The following is a 19,299-nucleotide window of genomic DNA, read 5'->3' as shown; positions in this document are numbered from 1 at the left end:
AGCGAGGAAGGTAGTAGAGAGCGACAGAAGAGACAGAGATGGAGAGGTAATAGAGAAAGAGAGCGGGGGAGAGAAAGGGGTAGTAGAGAGAGAGAAAGGCAGAAGAGAGACACAGAGAGAGAGATAGTAGCAAGAGAGAGGGAGGACGAGAAAGGGGTAGTAGAGAGACGGAGAGCGGAAGGTAGTAGAGAGAGAGCGGCACAAGAGAAGGTAGTTGAGAGAATGTGGTTGTAGAGAGAGACAGAGAGGAAGGTAGTAGAGAGAGAGAGCACGGCAGAAGAGAGACAGACGTAGTAGAGAGAGAAAGTGAGAGAGAGAGAAGGAGGGAGATGGAGAAGTTGTAGAGAGCGTGGGGTGGAGTGAAAGGTGTTGTAGAGAGACAGAGAGAGGAAGGTAGTTGAGAGAGAGAGCGGCACAAGAGACCTAGAGAGAGAGGTAGTTGAGAGAGACAGAGAGAGAAAGGTAGTAAAGAGAGCGCAACACAAGAGACAGAGGTAGTAGAGAGAGAGAGAAGGAGTGAAAGGGGAAGTAGACAGAGACAGAGAGAGGAAGGTAGTAGAGAGAGAGAGCGGCACAAGAGAGAGAGAGAAAGGGGGAGAGAGAGAGGAAGATGGAGAAGTTGTAGAGAGAGACAGAGAGGAGGGTAGTAGAGAGAGAGAGAGAGAGAGTGACAGAAGAGAGACAGAGAGAGGTAGTAGATAGAGAGAGGGGGAGGGAGATAGAGAGAGAGGGAGATGGAAGAGATAGAGGTAGGAGAGAGATGGAGGTTATAGAGGAAGAGTGAGAGGGGCAGGAGAGAGAGAAAGATGGAGAGTTTATAGAGAGTGAGAGAGATGGAGGGAGAGAGCGAGAGAGGGACGAGGCTGATGATGGATGGCGTGTGCTGACGTCTGCTGACCACTGGACTGAGACTGGACTCCTCTGGTTTTCTCCATCTTTTGTTCTTAGTCCCCACCTCTGTTTTCTTTTCCTCTCACGTTCAATCCCTCTCTTTCACTTTCTTATGCATTCTTTCTCTCTCACTGTATCTTCTCTCTCTTTTTTCTTACTCTACACCCTCTCTCTATCACTTCCCTCTCCAGCCTTTCCCCCCGGCCCTGACCCTCTCTCCCTCTCTCATCACCCTCTCTCTTTTCCCTCTCTTTCTCTCTCTCTCTCCCACCCTCTCTCTGCATCACCCGAAATTTCTCTCGCTCCCTCCTTCTCTCCATCACCCTCTCTCTTTCTTCCTCTCTTTCCCTCCCCCCTCCCTCCTTCCCTCTCTCCCTCTCTGTCTGTTCATCACCTTCTCCCGCTACTTCTTCCTCCCTCTCCCCCCTCTCTCTCTCTCTCTCCCTCTTCCCACTACGCCCCTCCCTCTCCCCCTCCCCCTCCCTCATTCTTTCTCTCCATCACTCTCTCTCTCTTTCTCCTTCCCCCCGTTTCCACCCCTTCCTCTCTCTCACTCTCACTCCCACTACCTCCTCCCTCTACATCTCTCTTCACCTTCTCACTCCCTCTTTCTCTGCATGACCCTCTCCCCCTCCCTCTCTCTCATCACCCTCTCTCTCTCCTTCCCACTCCCTCCTCCCTCTACATCTCCCACCCCTGTCTTTCCTTCTCTCTCCATGTCTCCATCACCTTCTCTCCTCTTCTCCCTCTCCTCCCCTAACATGTGGACTCCTCCTCTCTCCCTCCCTCTCTCTCTCTCCCTCTTCCCACTACGCCCCTCCCTCTCCCCCTCCCTCATTCTCTCTCCTCTCTCTCTCCTTCCCCCCGTTTCCACCCCTTCCTCACTCTCCCTCCCACTCCCTCCTCCCTCTACATCTCCCACCTCCGTCTTTCCTATCTCCCTATGTCTCCATCACCTTCTCTCCTCTTCTCCCTCTCCTCCCCTGACATGTGGACTCCTCCTCTCTCCCTCTCCCTCCCTCCCTCCTCCTCCTCCTCCTCCTCCTCCCTCCCTCCCTCCCTCCTCCTCTTTCCTCCAGTGTGACCGTTGCTCTAGTCTTCTTCTTTAAACCCGCACAGGTCCAGTGTGTTTATGAGAGTCGCCCTGTCGGTGTGGGGCTGATGAGGGATCGCTCTTTGTCTTGACTCTTTACACTTGTGCGTTTACGGAGACAACAGCTTTAAACTCGACTCTACAGCTGCGTCCATTTGTAAACACACTTAAAAACAGTATTAAGAATATCCCCCTTTTTTCTTTTTTAACCCTTTATTCCAATAATAAATACAAATACTCATGCCTACGTTAGCTTAATTGCTATATCTTTCCTCAAACCATAGATCTGATACTGATTCGGGAATTATAGACAATATAATAAACATTAATATTATTATCTTATTATGTTATATTAGAGTCAATTTTTAGTTTATTTTTAAGTCTATTTTTATTTTATTTTAAGCTATTTATCTATTATCTTGTTTTATTGCATGTACCATTTCCCTTCTGTTCTTTAACTGTGCGGTGCAATACTGGAATTTCCTCACTGTGGGACTAATAAAGGCTTATCTTATCTTATCTTATTAAAACCAAACCGTAAAGCAAAATTATTCCCTAAAGCACATGTGTCAAACTCCAGGCCCGGGAACCAAATGCGGCCCGCCACATCATTTTATGTGGCCCGCGACAAGGTAAATTAAAACGTATGACTGTCTTAAAATGTCAGTTTATAAGGAGATGCGCATATTTTTTACACCTATGCAAATTTGAGTGCAACCATTTTGCTGATGTGGCCCTCGGTGAAATAGAGTTCGACATCCCTGCCCTAAAGTATTAAAAATGTACAATATTGTGAAAAAATATGAGCTGCAGTAAATAAACGGCAGAAATTAAACACTTAAGTAGTTAGTTCTTATCTATAATGAGTCATAGAAGTAATGACAGACTTGGTTGACTTCTTCAGCTCAAATCTTGTCATAGTACATTAAAATGACCGATTTAAAAGTACCGCACTAAATGCTGACCCCTAGTGTTACTGTTATTACGTTATATTGTATTTATTGAGAACAGGGATTATCGCATTTCATGTCCATCCATCCAGTTTTTTCCACGTATCCAGCTTAGTCAATGGGGTAGCCGTCAAACCAGGGACCGCCAGACTTCCCTCAGCGCAGACGCTTCCTCCAGCTTCGCCGGTTTGACCCTGTACATTGTGATAATCTGCAGTAAACATGACCAAATATAGCATCTTTATCCAGTATCGTGCCGCCCTAAGTCCCACTTCTTTCATTGGTAAATACTGGTATGACATATTTACTTATCTTAAAGCCACATTATGGAACTTTTAGCCAAGAAAATAAAACAAAGCATGGATTTTTTTTTTGTGTGTGTGTTAATTGTACTGTCACGAAAGTTACTATATCGACTCATCACAGATACAAACCCTATTCTAAAGTATTTAATTCTGCTGTTTGTTCATGTTGTACCTTTAGAATAGTTTTCAGGATTGTTGCGTCAGTGGCAAAAATCAGTTTCATTATTACCCTTTTTATCGTGTATATTTTCTTCAGCAATACATCGCACTTCAAAATGCATTATCGTGACAAACCTACAGAATTCTATACAGTGAGCGGGCTTGCATCTCCATATACCTGACTTTTATCTGCTTCTTTCCATGGAAATATAGTTTTTTTGGCGATAATGTTCCACAGTATGGCACAAAACCTGTTTGAGAGACTGAAAAAAAGACGAAATTAGCCACATTGGTTCATAATCTCAGCGTTTTTTTATGTAAATGTTCATTAATATGCGATGTCCCTTTATAAACACATAAAAATAACAAAATAAAACATCTACCTACACGGCAAATGTTCCAAAGTATGGCTTTAGCTTTCAGTTTCCATGCAGGGAAAGTTACGGATTGCACCTTTTAATATTTCCTGACTTGATTCTCTGTTAAATTAAGCTCCTATAGCTGTCATTATGTCATCATTCACACATCTACATCTTAACTTATTGCTGTTTATTTTATTTTACCTCAGTTTTCCCTCGTTCGTTGGCGGAGGAGGAGATTCAGGGACGCTCCGATCAAACCGCCCTGTCGCGCTGAAGGCAGTGCGTTGCTAGGCGACTGTGAGAATCCGGTGACAGGGTTCAAACTCTGGTCTTGTTTCTGCACGGAGAGTATTTCCACCGTCTATATCACTTTTACATTACAAATTATACTGCCAGGACGTTACTATGAAGAGGAAGTGGCATAAATCTGAAGTTTGCACAAGTCACGGTTAAAGGAGCGAGTTTGAGTTTGGGTAAAGTGTTTTTATTTGTTGTCTGACAGGTCTCAAAACACATAGCATTTAAATACATTTGAATCTTAAGTATAGAATATTTTTTAATTTTTTTTTTTACATCAAATCTTCTTGTTTCCAACCTCAAAACTGATGCAAAGTGGGCATGGTATGATACTGAAGTTATCATTACCAAAATAATTACGATTAACGATTATATCACGATAATTATTGGTCCTGACAGGTTAAAATGTTCTAGATATGAATAATTACAGTTTCAATATTATGAATAGGTTCCATATTTAAACAACTGTTGAAATATTGTACTTTGTTATAAGATCATCAGGGAGAAGTCGGTTTTTTTCTGCACATTTTGGTCACACAATGGCGATTACAACGGTTATTGTTAACCCCTTTTTAACATGATAAATGATATTATTGTTTATCGTTCCGTCCGTAGTGCAAAGATGCTGTGTGGTTGCTTAGTTGTATCCTAAGTTTTGTAGATTAAATGGTAAACAGTCATATTTTCCACCTTCGAGACACTTCAGATAACTTTACATCAAGGAACCACTCAGCCATTTCATACACCAGAGTACACAGGCACTGGGGGAGAAGTGGCTTAAGTGTCTTGCCCAAGAACACAATGACAGTATTGATTTGTGGGAGCGGGATTCAAACCGCCAACCTTCCGAATCAGTGGACAAACGCTCTACTCTCGCCCCATTACTTGTCGTACTTGTACAGTCAAGTCGTGGCTTATCAAGTGAAATCACAAGTTGTATTTGCTGAAATGCTGCTGAAAAATGGAAATTATACAAAAATTGTGGGTAAAAAGAAGTCTCAGTGCTTTTCATAGTTTTGTCCTGCTGCGTTATATTTTTGAGCAGGGCATGTTTGGGTTTCAGAATGGGGTTAGGGCAACTGCCATAGCAATTAACAATTAAAAATAAATAATATATCTTTTTATTATTATTGTATTGTTTGTATTATTTATATTCTCATTTTATCATTATTTATGTATGTATTTATTCATTTATTTATTTTATTTATTCATTTATTTATTTATTTATTTATTCATTTATTTATTTATTTATTCATTTATTTTTATTTTTTGTTATTATTATTATTATATTTTTGAATGGTCAGCCATCCTCAAAATGGCATCTTTTGACACTGAAACTGAAAAAAAACTGAAACCCATGAATACATCTATGGGGAAAAATTCCTCTTCACCCCCATTTCACGATATTTTATCCAGTTGAATCAAGTCCACAAGCTAAATATTTGTGAAAAACACTATTATCTATTAGTTTTCTTTTAAATATACCTGCGGCTTCATGTCCTCTCCGTAGATGACTTGACTTGTACTTTGTCCTGATTGTGTCAAATGTTTGTCTCCATCGTGATTGAGAAGTTTAATGCCAAACTGGGGAACAATCCAGTCAAATCAGTTACATACTAGATTCCTGTACAGATCGATGTTATAATGTTGTTTCCTCGTCACAAATCCTGCGTATTTAGGCTGAGTTCTTCTTTCTCAAACCGAAAACCATGTCTCTGTAGGTTGGAGTCGGAGAGGGCCAGCATCACGGCGCACGCCCAGACCACGGCTCAATCCCAGGTCAAGGATCAAGTGTCCAAGATCCTGTCTGAAGAGAGAGCGGCCGCCGAAGACAACCTCCAGCAAGCCATCGTCCGAGAGAGGATCGCCACGGAGAACGAGCAACGCAGGGTTCAGCTCTACGTGAGTACGACAACACCCGAGTTCAAACCTGTGCGGGCTTTAAACGGGGACGAGGGGGCTTTTTTTTACTGTCACCACACTGCGCAGACTGTCATGGAGAAGTCAGACTGCAGATGGCGCTGCCGTTTTGCCAACATCGGTAGAAAAACAGCGCTAAAAACCTGCTTAAATCCGCTGATCTGACACGTTGCAGTAACACCTTATGACCACTAAGAGGAAGGGCGCTAGTGAGCAGTCCAAACTAAACCTTGGTCTGAAAAGAGTCTAAAATAAACTCCTGAGCAACTCCTCTTTTTTATTATTTTGCTTCGTTAATTTGGTCATAACAGCTCAATCAAATCATGCAAACCTAAAGGGAACATTTAAAAATAAGCAGCAACACGTATCTGCAAATTAGATAGACTTTAATAGTTCAGTAGAAGTTGCCAAATCCCATAAAAGTCCCATAAAAACCTCTACTTTTATCACCTCATTCTCTCCTCGGGACGGGGGGCACAATAAATCACACATTTTTTTATTATTTTATTTACAAATCCATATTACAAGAAAAAAAGTTGCAAGGATTTTGTTTTTATTAAGGCTGTAAATAGTGTAGTTTTATGAAGTTAAGAGTAGTTCAGTTGGTTCAGTTGAGCGTTTGTCCTTTGATCTGAAGGTTAGCGCTTCGAATCCCGCTCTCGAAATAAACATCGGTTGAGCGGTTTGATCCAACGAATCCTTGGGCAAGACCTCGCTCCCACCGCGTTGACTGCCTCGAAGTTGCAAAAAAACGCTCCGATTTTACCGTGATGTAGTAGCAGTAGTTTGTAAAAATATCCCTTTATATCATGGGTTGGTTAATCTGACCTTGTTACGCTTTTGCTGGCTCGTTTAAGTGCTTTTCATTTGTGATTTCAAAATGTAAAATTACTTTCAGCTCGTGCCGTTCGTTTAGACGGAGGATGCTCTGACATTGTTCATTTGATCCACATAACCTTGCACACATTTTTGCACATATTTTTGGACTTATAAATAGTTCGGGTCTGATGTGTCGCATGCCTGTCATCTCCACGGCGACGCAGGGTCAAAGGTGATGTAATTCAAAGCGCGTCTCATTAGCGCAGTGTTGGAGGGCTAGCAATTTAACCGTTTTACCGCCAATTAACCTTTTTTTAGGACTTTTAAAGTGTCCACATTACCATGTTTTCTGATCTATATTATAATGTTTCGTCGTCACAAACAGACTGAAAACGCTCTGTTACACCTTGTGATGTCATCATGTGGTGATACAGGAAGTACTTCTCTGTGTTTTTAAACTTTTTTATGAGTTTTGTGTAAGTTCGTCAAGATTTTGTTATGTTATTGTGAAATTTGTGTTTTAGTTAACATTACCTTTTGTTTTAGTTTAAACCTTCAATTTTTTTAGACCACTTTTGTTTAGTTTACCCTTAATATCCATGTTAATTAAATTATTTCTTTACCATTTTCCATCTTGGTAACAGTTGTCAACAGGGGCGTTAACAGAAATTTTGGGGGCTCGGGGCAAGAAGCCTCACATGGGCCCCCCTCAAATATAAATTAATAGGAAGAAGGTCCAATTCGGGGGCCCCTAAGACCCTGCGACAACAGACTCATTTGTCCCATCCCATCTACTCCTTTGGTTTGTTTTTTTTTTGACGTCTTGTGAGAAAATGGCGCTTCCTGGTTAGCCAAACATCAAGCTAGCAATACTGTTTATTTCCCTATTTACGTTGTTAGAGAAGCTAAATCACAAAACTTTCAACAGAATAAAAAACTTAAACTAAACTAAACTCGTGAGATATCATACTTGAGTCAATCGCACTACGGTGTTTTGTCAGTACTTGGAAATTAACTGTAGGGGGAGCTCCTAGAAAGAAAAAGGCAGAAGAAGTAGTGATATTGATCATGGAGGTCGAGAAAAGAAGCTACTCCGCCAAAGTTAACTATTTCATTGGGAATAATAAGACATAACTCAGATACGCGACACGTTAAAGACACATAAACGTCTTGCTCAATAGCCCCTCCTCCACGGGCTTTAACGTAGCCTCCATTTTGGCGTCTTTATTTCGTGTAAATTGTCCTTGTAGATGAACACTGTTGAGCACACACACCGACACAGACAGCGTATTGTTTTCCAAGAGAAACCATTTTTTCCCTGGAGTGTGGCCTCTGTTTACAAACCTGTGCTATTGATTATATAGCTCATTTCACACGCTCATCTCTATAATAGAAAAATGAATCATTTTGTGGAGAACAGAGAGGGGGGGGGCGGGCGTGATCCTGCCCCGGGACAAGTGTGTAAGGGAGGCCTCATTTGGAGCAACGTTCAAATCAAATGGAGAAAGATGGCGGACGGCAAGACATATGTGATGTGTTTTTCCCTTTAGCAATTGGAAAAATCGTGATTTAGTCTTGTTGTAATGTGTGTGCAGAGGGGCTGCAGTCTACAGGGTAAAAGTAGGTTCTCTGACGCCGCCTTTCACTGTCAGACTGTATACTGGTAAATGTTTGCTATAGACTTAAATACTTTACTGTATTTTTGTATAAGTCGCACTGGAGTATAAGTCGCACCAGCCAAAAAATGCATAATAATGAAGAAAAGAACATCTAATTAACATATAAATTGCATCTGAGTACAAGTTGCACCGGAGTATAAGTTGCACCAGCCAAAAAAAAGCTTAATAATGAAGAAAAACAAACATATTTCACATATAAATCGCATCTGAGTATAAGTCGCACTGGAGTATAAGTCGCACCAGTCAAAAAAAGCTTAATGAAGAAAAACAAACATATTTCACATATAAATCGCATCTGAGTATAAATCGCACCAGCCAAAAAATATATAATAATGAAGAAAAGAACATCTAATTAACATATAAATCACATCTGAGTATAAATCGCACTGGAGTATAAGTCGCACCAGCCAAAAAAATGCATAATAATGAAGAAAAAAAATGTAATTCATATATAAATTGCACATGAGTATAAGTCGCATGAACCAAAAAATACATAATAATGACAAAAAAAACAACAACGTATATTTCACATAAATAATGCACCTGAGTATAAGTCGCACTCCCAGCCAAACTATGAAAAAAAAGTGCTATAATCCGGAAAATACTGTAATTTTTCTGGTAGAGTTCTTGTGCGTCATTGCTTTGCCTAGAATGTCCCACAGTATGGCATTAAATGTACTTACAAAGCCTAACACTATTTAATAATAACAATGCACAAGAATTCCAAGAAAAGGAGCATCAGTTCTACAACAAATGACTCAATATGTAAATCAGTGGTGTCCAAACTTTTCTCATTAAGGGCCACATATAAAAACACAGACAAAGCTGAGGGCCGATTGAGGGCCATAGCCTGGTCACCAATACAGTGAATACTTTAAAATCTGCGTTATTATTACAAGTTAGACTGAACCATTTACCTTTATTCACTCAATGGGACATTAGATAGTAGATTTTCAGAAATATACAGTAAAAAGTACCGTTTAAGGTAATATGGGCCAAGAAAAGTTGGTCTGAGAGCCGCATTTCGCCCCCGGGCCACAGTTTGGGCATGTTTGATGTAAACAAAAGAAAAACTACAAACCACGGCAGTTCACATGAATCATTCTTGAGTCATGTAATTTTCAAAAAGTCATGTTTTATACCAATTTTTAAACATTTTTTAAATCCTCGCTCTGGATTGGCTCTTTGGTTGCTATGATACTCGCAGTCAGACTTCCTAATATGGAAATCGGCTCCAAATTCCCTTATAACTGATATAAAACTGTATAAAAAATGCAGAGAAATATCATTATGGATTTGCCAGGGAAATATATTTGTGTAAATCTTTGTAAATATTGTGTGATGTAATGTTGAACTGTTGCACTGTGTATAAAAAGCATTAGCTCCGTTGTTTTGGAGTTTTTTGCGATGTCGAGGTTCTTGCGGATGTCTCTCTGGCTGGGCGCTCCCGAAGTGTTATCTTCTTTATCTTTTTTCCGGGAGACGAGCTCAAATCCCGCTCAGCATGAAGACTCCGCTTGTACCCCTAAAGGCTAACCCGGAGCCCTCGGCAGCGCTTCAACTCAAGAAAAGAATTGATTTCATTTTTACTCCAGAAACACGTATTTGTCACATTTTGCCTCAAGTTTGTGCTAGACAAATTTTTTCTATACAGTTTTGATGATAAATATGCTACACATTTGTTTCACGGTTGTTAAAAGTATCGGAAATCAGATGCTAAACGATGCTAAAGCTAATATCGGAAGTAGATACTCGTTTGAGCAAGTATCGATACTCAGAAAGTCTCATTCGCAGGAAAAAGTACTACCATTTAATGTAATGAAAATCACATTCTATTGTCTAAAGATTGTTTTCATTGTGGTATCGGAATCGGTATGAGTATCGATTCTATTCGTTAGTGTCAAAATCAAGTTTGAAATTTTAGCATCCGCACTAGTCGTTTTTTAGCTGTGCGTTGCAACACTGGAATTTTCAAACACATTCGGAAACACGGCGAAGTAGCTCAAAGTTTAGGACAAAACAAACTGAAATAAACAAGATAAAAACATCAAAGTCGTAGTAGTTGTAGTTTTAATTGTAATTTTAGTAGTTGTAGTAGCAGTTGTAATTGTATTAGTTATAGTAGTTGTTGTAGTTGCTGTAGTAATAGTTGTACTAGTTGCTGTTGCAGTAGCAGTTGTAGTCTTAGTTGCTGTAGTACTAGTTTCTGTTGTAGGTGTAGTAGTAGTAGTTGTTGTAGTTGTAGTAGATGTAGTAGTAGTTGTTGTAGTATTAGTTGATGTAGTAATAGTTGTAGTAGTAGCTGTAGTAGTTGCTGTATTTGTTGTTGTAGTAGTTTTAGTAGTTGTAGTAGTAGTTGCTGTCATAGTAGCTATAGTAGTAATAGTTGTAGTAGTTGCTGTATTTGTTGTTGTAGTAGTATTTGCTGTAGTAGTTTTAGTAGATGCTGTAGTTGTAGTAGTTGCTGCAGTAGTTTTAGTAGTTATAGCAGTAGTTGCTGTAGTATTATTAGTTGCTGTAGTAGTTGTTGTAGTAGTTGCTGTATTTATTGTAGTAGTTGCTGTAGTTGTAGTAGTAGTTATAGCAGTAGTTGCTGTAGTATTATTAGTTGCTGTAGTAATTATTGTTGTAGTAGTTGCTGTATTTATTGTAGTAGTTGCTTTAGTAGTAGTTGTTGTAGTAGTTGCTGTATTTATTGTAGTAGTTGCTGTAGTTGTAGTAGTTGCTGCAGTAGTTTTAGTAGTTATAGCAGTAGTTGCTGTAGTATTATTAGTTGCTGTAGTAGTAGTTGTTGTAGTAGTTGCTGTATTTATTGTAGTAGTTGTAGTAGTTGCTGTATTTATCGTAGTAGTTGCTGTATTTATCGTAGTAGTTGTAGTAGTTGCTGTATTTATTGTAGTAGTTGCTGTAGTAGTAGTAGTAGTTGTAGTAGCTGCTGTATTTATTGTAGTAGTAGTAGTTGTTGTAGTAGTTGCTGTATTTATTGTAGTAGTTGTTGTAGTAGTTGCTGTATTTATCGTAGTAGTTGCTGTATTTATCGTAGTAGTTGTAGTAGTTGCTGTATTTATTGTAGTAGTTGCTGTATTTATTGTAGTAGTTGCTGTAGTAGTAGTAGTAGTTGTAGTAGTAGCTGTATTTATCATAGTAGTTGCTGTAGTAGTAGTAGTAGTTGTAGTAGTAGCTGTATTTACTGTAGTAGTTGTAGTAGTTCCTGTATTTATTGTAGTAGTAGTTGTAGTAGTAGCTGTATTTATCGTAGTAGTTGCTGTAGTAGTAGTAGTAGTAGTTGTAGTAGTTCCTGTATTTACTGTAGTACCTCTAAAGACCTAAATAAACCACAGTAGTTTTCAGACACATTCTCCACTGATTCTGTATAAAAGTCACATTCACAGTGAACATTCCCGCTCGTCCTTCACTTGTTGAATCCCACACGTGGAAAAACACAGAGTACTGCAGTATTTTAAATGTGCCTGTACGCGATAATGCCTCTATTTCAATATTTCGTACTGAAAGCGCCTGAGTTTTTTTCCGGATTGCGCGGGTTATCTGGGCCGGCGCAGTGCTGCCGGTAACACTCCTGTAATTGTCGAGTCTCGCTCCTCATCACAGACTTTCTTTTTGAAACTAAAATGGACGTTTTCCCCCTTTTTAAAGACAAGCGTTCGCCCGAGACGCTCCCGTCCGTTATTATTGCTCCGTGTTTGTCAAACGGAGGGATTGGCCGCCACCCACAGTGAACTCGTCTTTGATAAAACATAAAGCGTATTTTGCGGCGTTTCCTCTGGGCTCGCTCGGTCTGTGTGCGTCTCTGTTTTTCAAATTCTTTTACAGCCGCGGTACAAAGCGAGGCCGAAATATAAACGACGGGAGCGGGTCTGGACGGGCCGGTTTGGTTCTGATTCGAGCGGAGTAGAGGTGGCGTTCTGGACGGGCGGTGGCGTCTCCGTCGAGCAAAGTTTGTACTCGTCGGCTGAACGTTTTATTTGGATTGTGAGGATTTAAATGGGGAAAAAGTTTGGTACATTTTTCCCTCGGTATATCGCGGTTCACCTTTCGCGGTCTCGCTGTTTCGTGCATTGTGTTCTGCGTCCTGATTGGCTGTTGGACTGTAGACCATTGTGTTCTTTGTCCTGATTGGCTGTTGGACTGTAGACCATTGTGTTCTGCGTCCTGATTGGCTGTTGGACTGTAGACCATTGTCCATCAGTCTCCTCCGTGCCGTGTCTCCTGTCCAGTACAGAATGTGTTCAGACAAATTTACATAAACGTTGGATCGCAGTGTGACTCTGAAGTGCTGTATGAAAGGAAAGAGAGATGAAAGGAAGGTAAAAGGAAAGGTGGAAGGAAGGAAGGAAGGAAAGATGGAAGGAAGGGAGGAAAGAAAGATAGAAAGGTGGAAGGAAGGAAGGAAGGAAAGATGGAAAGAAGGAAGAAAGGATGGAAAAAAGGAAAGGTGGAAGAAAGGAAGGAAAGAAAGATGGAAGGAAGAAAGAAAGGAAAGATGGAAAGTAGGAAGGAAGTAAGGAAAGATGGAAGGAAGGAAGGAAGGAAAAATGGAAAGGTGGAAGGAAGAAAGGATGGAAGGAAGGAAAGATGCAAAGATGGAAGAAAAGGAAGATGGAAGGAAGGAAAGAAAGAAGGAAGGAAAGACGGAAGGAAGGAAGGAAAAATGGAAAGGTGGAAGGAAGGAAGGAAAGACGGAAGGAAGGAAGGAAGGAAGGAAGGAAGGAAGGAAGGAAGGAAGGAAAAATGGAAAGGTGGAAGGAAGGAAGGATGGAAGGAAGGAAAGATGCAAAGATGGAAGAAAAGGAAGATGGAAGGAAGGAAAGAAAGAAGGAAGGAAAGATAGAAGAAAGGAAAGATGGAAAAATGTAAAGAAAGTTGCTGGAGCTGGAGCTGAAGCCCATACTCAGTCCCTGTTTGAAACGCGGGGCTAACACATTAGCCATGTCCAGTTGTTTATATGATCTACAGTATAAATAAAGATAAATACAAAATGAAAAGTGCATTTCTTTCCGATGCAGCACACGCGACTTATTTTGACCTCAAGAGCTTCTTATACAAACAGTCGTGTACAAGCCTTTTTATGATATTAAAACGTCAAAAAACACAGTGTAAATACTTTTACTCCAAACCGTGCCCCGTGAGACTTTTATATATCTGCAGATCTGTATGGAAAAGTTCTCTTCTGCACTGATTTTTAACTACGACCACTTTCATTCCGGCTGTACTCACCCACGCAGAGCAGTCTGTTCCTCGAGTTGTACCGCGTATAAGTGATTGTAATTGGAAGATGAAATCGGCCCTGATTGATGCACGGAGTAAATATCGAGCCTGAGAAAGGACGCGGCGTTACGTACACTTCAGCGCTCCATGTACAGGCTCATATATTATTACAAACCTGTCAACACGTCATGTCTCGTGTCCACGCCTCGACATCTCTGATCAAAACTTATTGCTATTATTTATTTATTTATCTATTTATCTAGGGATTAGAGCACTTTACTCTTTTCTTTTTCATGTTTGTTTGTCTGTTAGCTTGTTTGTTAGTTAGTTTGTTAGTTTGTTAGCTTGTTTGTTAGTTTGTTAGCTTGTTAGTTTGTTAGCTTGTTAGTTTGTTAGCTTGTTTGTTTGTTTGTTAATTAGTTAGTTTGTTTGTTAGCTTGTTTGTTAGTTAGCTTGTTTGTTAGTTAGCTAGTTTGTTTGTTAGTTAGTTAGCTAGTTTGTTTGTTTGTTAGTTAGTTTGTATGTTTGTTAGTTAGTTTGTTAGTTAGTTAGCTTGTTTGTTTGTTTGTTAGTCAGTCAGTCAGTTAGTTAGTTAGTTTGTTAGCTTGTTTGTTTGTTTGTTAGTTTGTTAGTCAGTCAGTCAGTTAGTTAGTTAGTTTGTTAGTTTTCTAGCACCACCTTTTGTACGTTATTTGTTTACGCCGACGATGGTTGCGTTATTTCTCAAGGAATTATTTGAAGAAAAATGGGGTTTTCCTGCTGTGAGATAAGTAGGAATGGGAATGGCATTGTTTTGATGTTGGAAACGATATTTTCAATTGTATTTAAGTTGACGTCTTGGAGTGTGTTGGCGTAGATGATGATGTTATGTTGTTTTAATAGTGATCTCTGACAACTTCACTACCAGTTTAGTGTTTCGTATTTTCAAAGCCTAAATTATTATATATGGAAAACAGGTCAAATATTTAAGTTGTTTGTGAAGGGATACAACTTTTTTTTGTTTTGTTTTTTATTACATTTTTTAATGGGTGAAGTAAAAAAAAAATATACATAAAAAAAAATAAAAAATAAAATGTAATAATAATAATAACAAAAATCTGTATACAAGCAATTGCATAAATAAGACAACAGACATATAAAATAAAAAAGAAATGAAAAAGAAAATCAAATAAATAAAATTTAAAAAAAAATAAAATAAAAAAAATAAAAATAAAAAAAATAAAAACAAATATAAAATATAAAATAAAATATAAAATAAAATATAAAATAAAATATAAAATAAAATATAAAATAATATAAAAAAATAAAATAATTAAATAAAATATAAAATAAAATCAAAAGGGGGCGGGGTTCAGGTAACATACTTTATACTTACATATTCACCTGTTTGTCAAAGTACTCCAGAAACACATTTTATGTCAAGTGAAAAATGTCCACTTTTCTAGTTGAACATGTTTCATTATGTCATAAAATAGATTGTAAATTTGAGGGTTTTTTTTGTTTCCAATTCAATAAGATAAGTCTTCTAGCCAATGATGACAATTTGCAAAAACCGAGGATTCACCAAAGGATCAGGATCAAACTGTAACTGACAAACATCTGACGGCTTAGGAAATATTTTTTGTCCAATAGGGGGATATTTTTGGACAACTCCATAAGGTATGAGCAATGGAGAAGGGGTAGAGCTTTTTAATTCAGTCATTGCCACGTGTAGAGATGCTCTGTTTGAAAACTGGAATCAGATCTGCACCAACACAAATGACAAAAAAATTTACTTCACAGATTTGAGCTATGGAGGGTTGAATAAATTACTTTCAAGACTCATTACAGACGCAAACTAACGACTACAGTGTTTTATTCTGCTTGTTTTTTGACAATATTGTAGATTTAGAGTAGTTTTCGTGGTTAAAAGCTGCTCGTGGGTTGTTGCGTCAGTGGCATAAATTAGTTGCAATATTATCGTTTATCGTATATACAGTGGTCCCTCGTTTATCGTGGGGGGTTACGTTATAAAAATAACCCGCCATAAACCAAATCCGTGAAGTATCAGCTTTATTTTTTACAATTATTCTGTGTTTTGTCTTGACTCGTTGCTTTGTTTGATTTGATTGTACAAAAACCTTACACATTACACAGATTTTACACATAAATGCTGTGATTCTAGTGCGATTATTTCGATACAGTTTGCCAGAAGTGTCCTTTTCATTGTCGCTGAGAAAGATCCATGTGCACACGGCTCCCTGACTCCTCGATTCCCTGACAGCGGCTCCTGTGTTTGTTATGTGGAGCCGTATTGATCGGTGGGTCTCATTAAGATGCAGGTCACAGTGGCCGGCAGGACCCTGTACAATAGCTCATCTACTTCACCGCTCAATGACAACGACACAATGAGAGCCTCGCGTTGCCAGCTCTGCATCCAGCTCCAGCTAATTACAGCGCCGCCGTCGGGGGCCAGAGCGCCGCCATCGGGGGCCGGAGCGCCGCTTTAGCCGCCGTTTTCAGCAGCTGATGTTGATGTTACGAGAAAGAGCAGAACTGGAGCCTCGAGCCAAAAAGGAACTGGGAGTGTGTGGGTTTAGTCTATCCATCTATCCGTCTATCTGTCTATCCATCTATTTGTTTATCCGTCTGTCTGTCTGTCTATCTATCTATCTGTCTATCCATGTGCCCATCTATCTATCTATCCATCCATCTATCATCTATCTATCTATGCCTTTTCTTTTCCTTTTCTTTCTTTTGTTCTTTTCTTTCTTTGACTATTTTGTTTTACTCAGTATCTATCTATCTCTCTGTCTATCTATCTATCTATCTCTCTATCTATCTACCTATCAATCTATCAATCTATCTCTTTTTCTTTCTTTCTTTCTTTTTATCCATGTATCTTTCTGTCTGTCTACTTATCTTTTTCTTTTCTTTCTTTTGTTCTTTTCTTTCTATCGCTTTTACTTTCTGTCTTTCTTTTCTTTTACTCAGTTTCTTTCGGTCCATATCTATCCATCTACCTATCTATTTTACTTTGTTTTTCTCTTTCTCTTTCTATCTTTCTTTCAGTCTATCTTTTCTTTTACTTCCTTTCTTTCTGTCTGTATCTGTCTTTCTGTCTATCTCTTTTCCTTTCTATTTCTTCCTTCTTTATCTTTCTCTTTCTATACATTTATTTTCCTTTCTTTTTCTTTTCTTCCTTCCTTCTGTTCCTTTCCTTTCCTTTTTCTTTCCGTCCCTTTCTCTCTTTCTTTCCTTCTTTCTTCCCCTTGTTTGATCCGAGTCTTCCTGTTGTATAATCAGTGAATATTCCATACTGTTGACTTCTCGCTCTAGTCTTCCACTCATTTACTTTTCTATTTCAAAGACGTAAAGTTTTATTTTCTAAAATTGTTCTTGAGTTTGTGACGACGGACGCGATAAATCACAACACAAAAAACACTTCCTGTATTTCTGTAGCATTTGTCCATTAAAACAAAAAATAACAGGCCTGTGGAAAATGGGAAAAAGCCCAAATGTCCTGGAAATTGTCTCCCCCTCTCTCCTCCCCCCTCCCCTCTCCTCCTCTCTCCCCCTCTCCTTTCTTCTCCCCCTCTCATCTCCTCCCCTCTCCTCCCTCCTCTCCCCCTCTCTCTTCTCACCCTCCCCCCTCTTTCCTTCTCCTGTCTCTCCCCCTCTCTCCCCCGCTCTTCCCCCTCTCTCCCTCCCACTCCTCTCTCCCTCTCTTCCCCCTCTTTCCTCCCTCTCTTCCCCCTCTCCTCTCCCCCTCTCCCTCTCTTCCCCCCGCTCTCCTCCCTCCCCCTCTCCCCTCTCTCCCCCTCTCTAGCCCCTCTCTCCCTCTCCCCCTCTCTCCCCCTCTCTCCTGACAGTCTGAGTGGCAGGCTCGAGCGCACTAACCTCTCCCTCTCTCCCCCTCTCTCTCCTCTCCCTCTCTCCCCTCTCTCCCCTCTCTCCCTCTCTCCCCCTCTCCCCGTCTCCCTCTCTCCCCCTCTCTCCTGACAGTCTGAGTGGCAGGCTCGAGCACACTAACCTCCTCTCTCCCCTCTCTCCCCTCTCTCCTCTCCCCCTCTCTTCTCCCTCTCCTCTCCCTTTCTCTCCCTCTCCTCCCCTCTCCCTCTCTCCCCCTCTCCCCCCCTCCCTCTCTCCCCCTCTCTCCTGACAGTCTGAGTGGCAGGCTCGAGCACACTAACCTCCTCTCTCCCCTCTCTCCCCTCTCTCCTCTCCCCCTCTCTTCTCCCTCTCCTCTCCCTTTCTCTCCCTCTCCTCCCCTCTCCTTCTCTCCCCCTCTCCCCCCCTCCCTCTCTCCCCCTCTCTCCTGACAGTCTGAGTGGCAGGCTCGAGCGCACTAACCTCCTCTCTCCCCTCTCTCCTCTCCCCCTCTCTTCTCCCTCTCCTCTCCCTTTCTCTCCCTCTCCTCTCCCTTTCTCTCCCTCTCCTCCCCTCTCCTTCTCTCCCCCTCTCCCCCCCTCCCTCTCTCCCCCTCTCTCCTGACAGTCTGAGTGGCAGGCTCGAGCGCACTAACCTCGCTGTAATTGAAACTGCAGAGCGGTGCAGACGTCAGTGTTGTGTTGTCCCTGTCGTTGTCGTTCGGTTCTTTCGGTTGTGTTTTCTGAGAGGGCCGTGTTGGTTGTCAGCGCGTGCACATGTTCTGCCAGTCACTGAGGAACAGAGAGGAGAGCTCACTCAAACAGAGGAGGGAGAGGGCTTACATGGGAGTCTTTGGACGATTCTTGATTCCTGAAGACTTCACTCCGGATGACAGATTTCCACTGTGTTTTTAAACTCCACACACTTCACTAGAATCATTTGGATCATTTCAGCCTCTGGAATTGTCAATTTCTACCGAACTAAAGGTAAAAAGGGAGCTGTTAACTTGAAAACTACCACCTGATGACATCACAAGGTGGAACAGAGCTTTGGAGATGACGACAAACTAATAATAAATTACTCAAACATGTGTAAATGAAACAAAACACAACTCCAGGTCTGTTTTTGAGGAAGTAACAACATTATAACACAACTTAAATCTCACAAGAGTCAATTTAGTGCAGAGGTTCGGTAACACGCGGCTCCAGGGCCAAACGTGGCACTTTCATCCTTAAACTACGGCCTCACGTGACTTGGGAAAATACATTATTAGTATATAATTGAAGTGTATTTTATTTGTGTTAGTTTTTTTTTTAATTGTAGTTTAAATTGGAAGATTATTCAGATCTTAAAATATCAAAATAAAGTTATATTTTATTATTTTTCGGCGCTCAAAATAACCGTAACACTCACGGAAACCGGTGTACTGGCGCGTATTTGCAGACGATATGTTTTAACGTGAAATATTTACACAGAGGGTTTTTTGGAGGTTTTTTTTTATTTCTAGAGCAGAAGTCCCAGGTAAATCAGGTAAAACAAATATTTATACAGATATTTTCATAAGTAACGCACTATAGTTGTTTATACAAAGCGTAAAGGTAAAAAACCCCCCGCAATATATACAGTGTTATGTTCATTTTAGGCGTCAAAAAGTATCTGCGACTTCCAGTATTTTCTTTTTCGTGCAAACCGGGTCCAAATGGCTCGGTATTGAAGGTTGCCAACCCTGATTTAGTGTAATTTAAGACC

At 40.3% G+C, this 19,299-nt stretch overlaps 1 protein-coding gene across 3 annotated transcripts in view; it reads left to right on the top strand.

Moving 5' to 3' along the window:
- Positions 1-19,299, top strand: part of chchd3a (coiled-coil-helix-coiled-coil-helix domain containing 3a) — a 197,420-nt gene that overhangs the window by 51,399 nt on the left and 126,722 nt on the right. For all 3 annotated transcript variants that reach the window (XM_055225583.1, XM_033976311.2, XM_055225582.1), the window contains one exon: positions 5,779-5,959. In XM_055225583.1, the coding sequence (XP_055081558.1) occupies positions 5,779-5,959 (181 nt within the window). The remainder of the gene's footprint in view (positions 1-5,778; positions 5,960-19,299) is intronic.

This window comes from Periophthalmus magnuspinnatus, chromosome 12 (genome assembly GCF_009829125.3).
Source record: "Periophthalmus magnuspinnatus isolate fPerMag1 chromosome 12, fPerMag1.2.pri, whole genome shotgun sequence".
NCBI lineage: Eukaryota > Metazoa > Chordata > Actinopteri > Gobiiformes > Gobiidae > Periophthalmus > Periophthalmus magnuspinnatus.
This window is presented reverse-complemented; position numbering and strand designations above follow the sequence as displayed.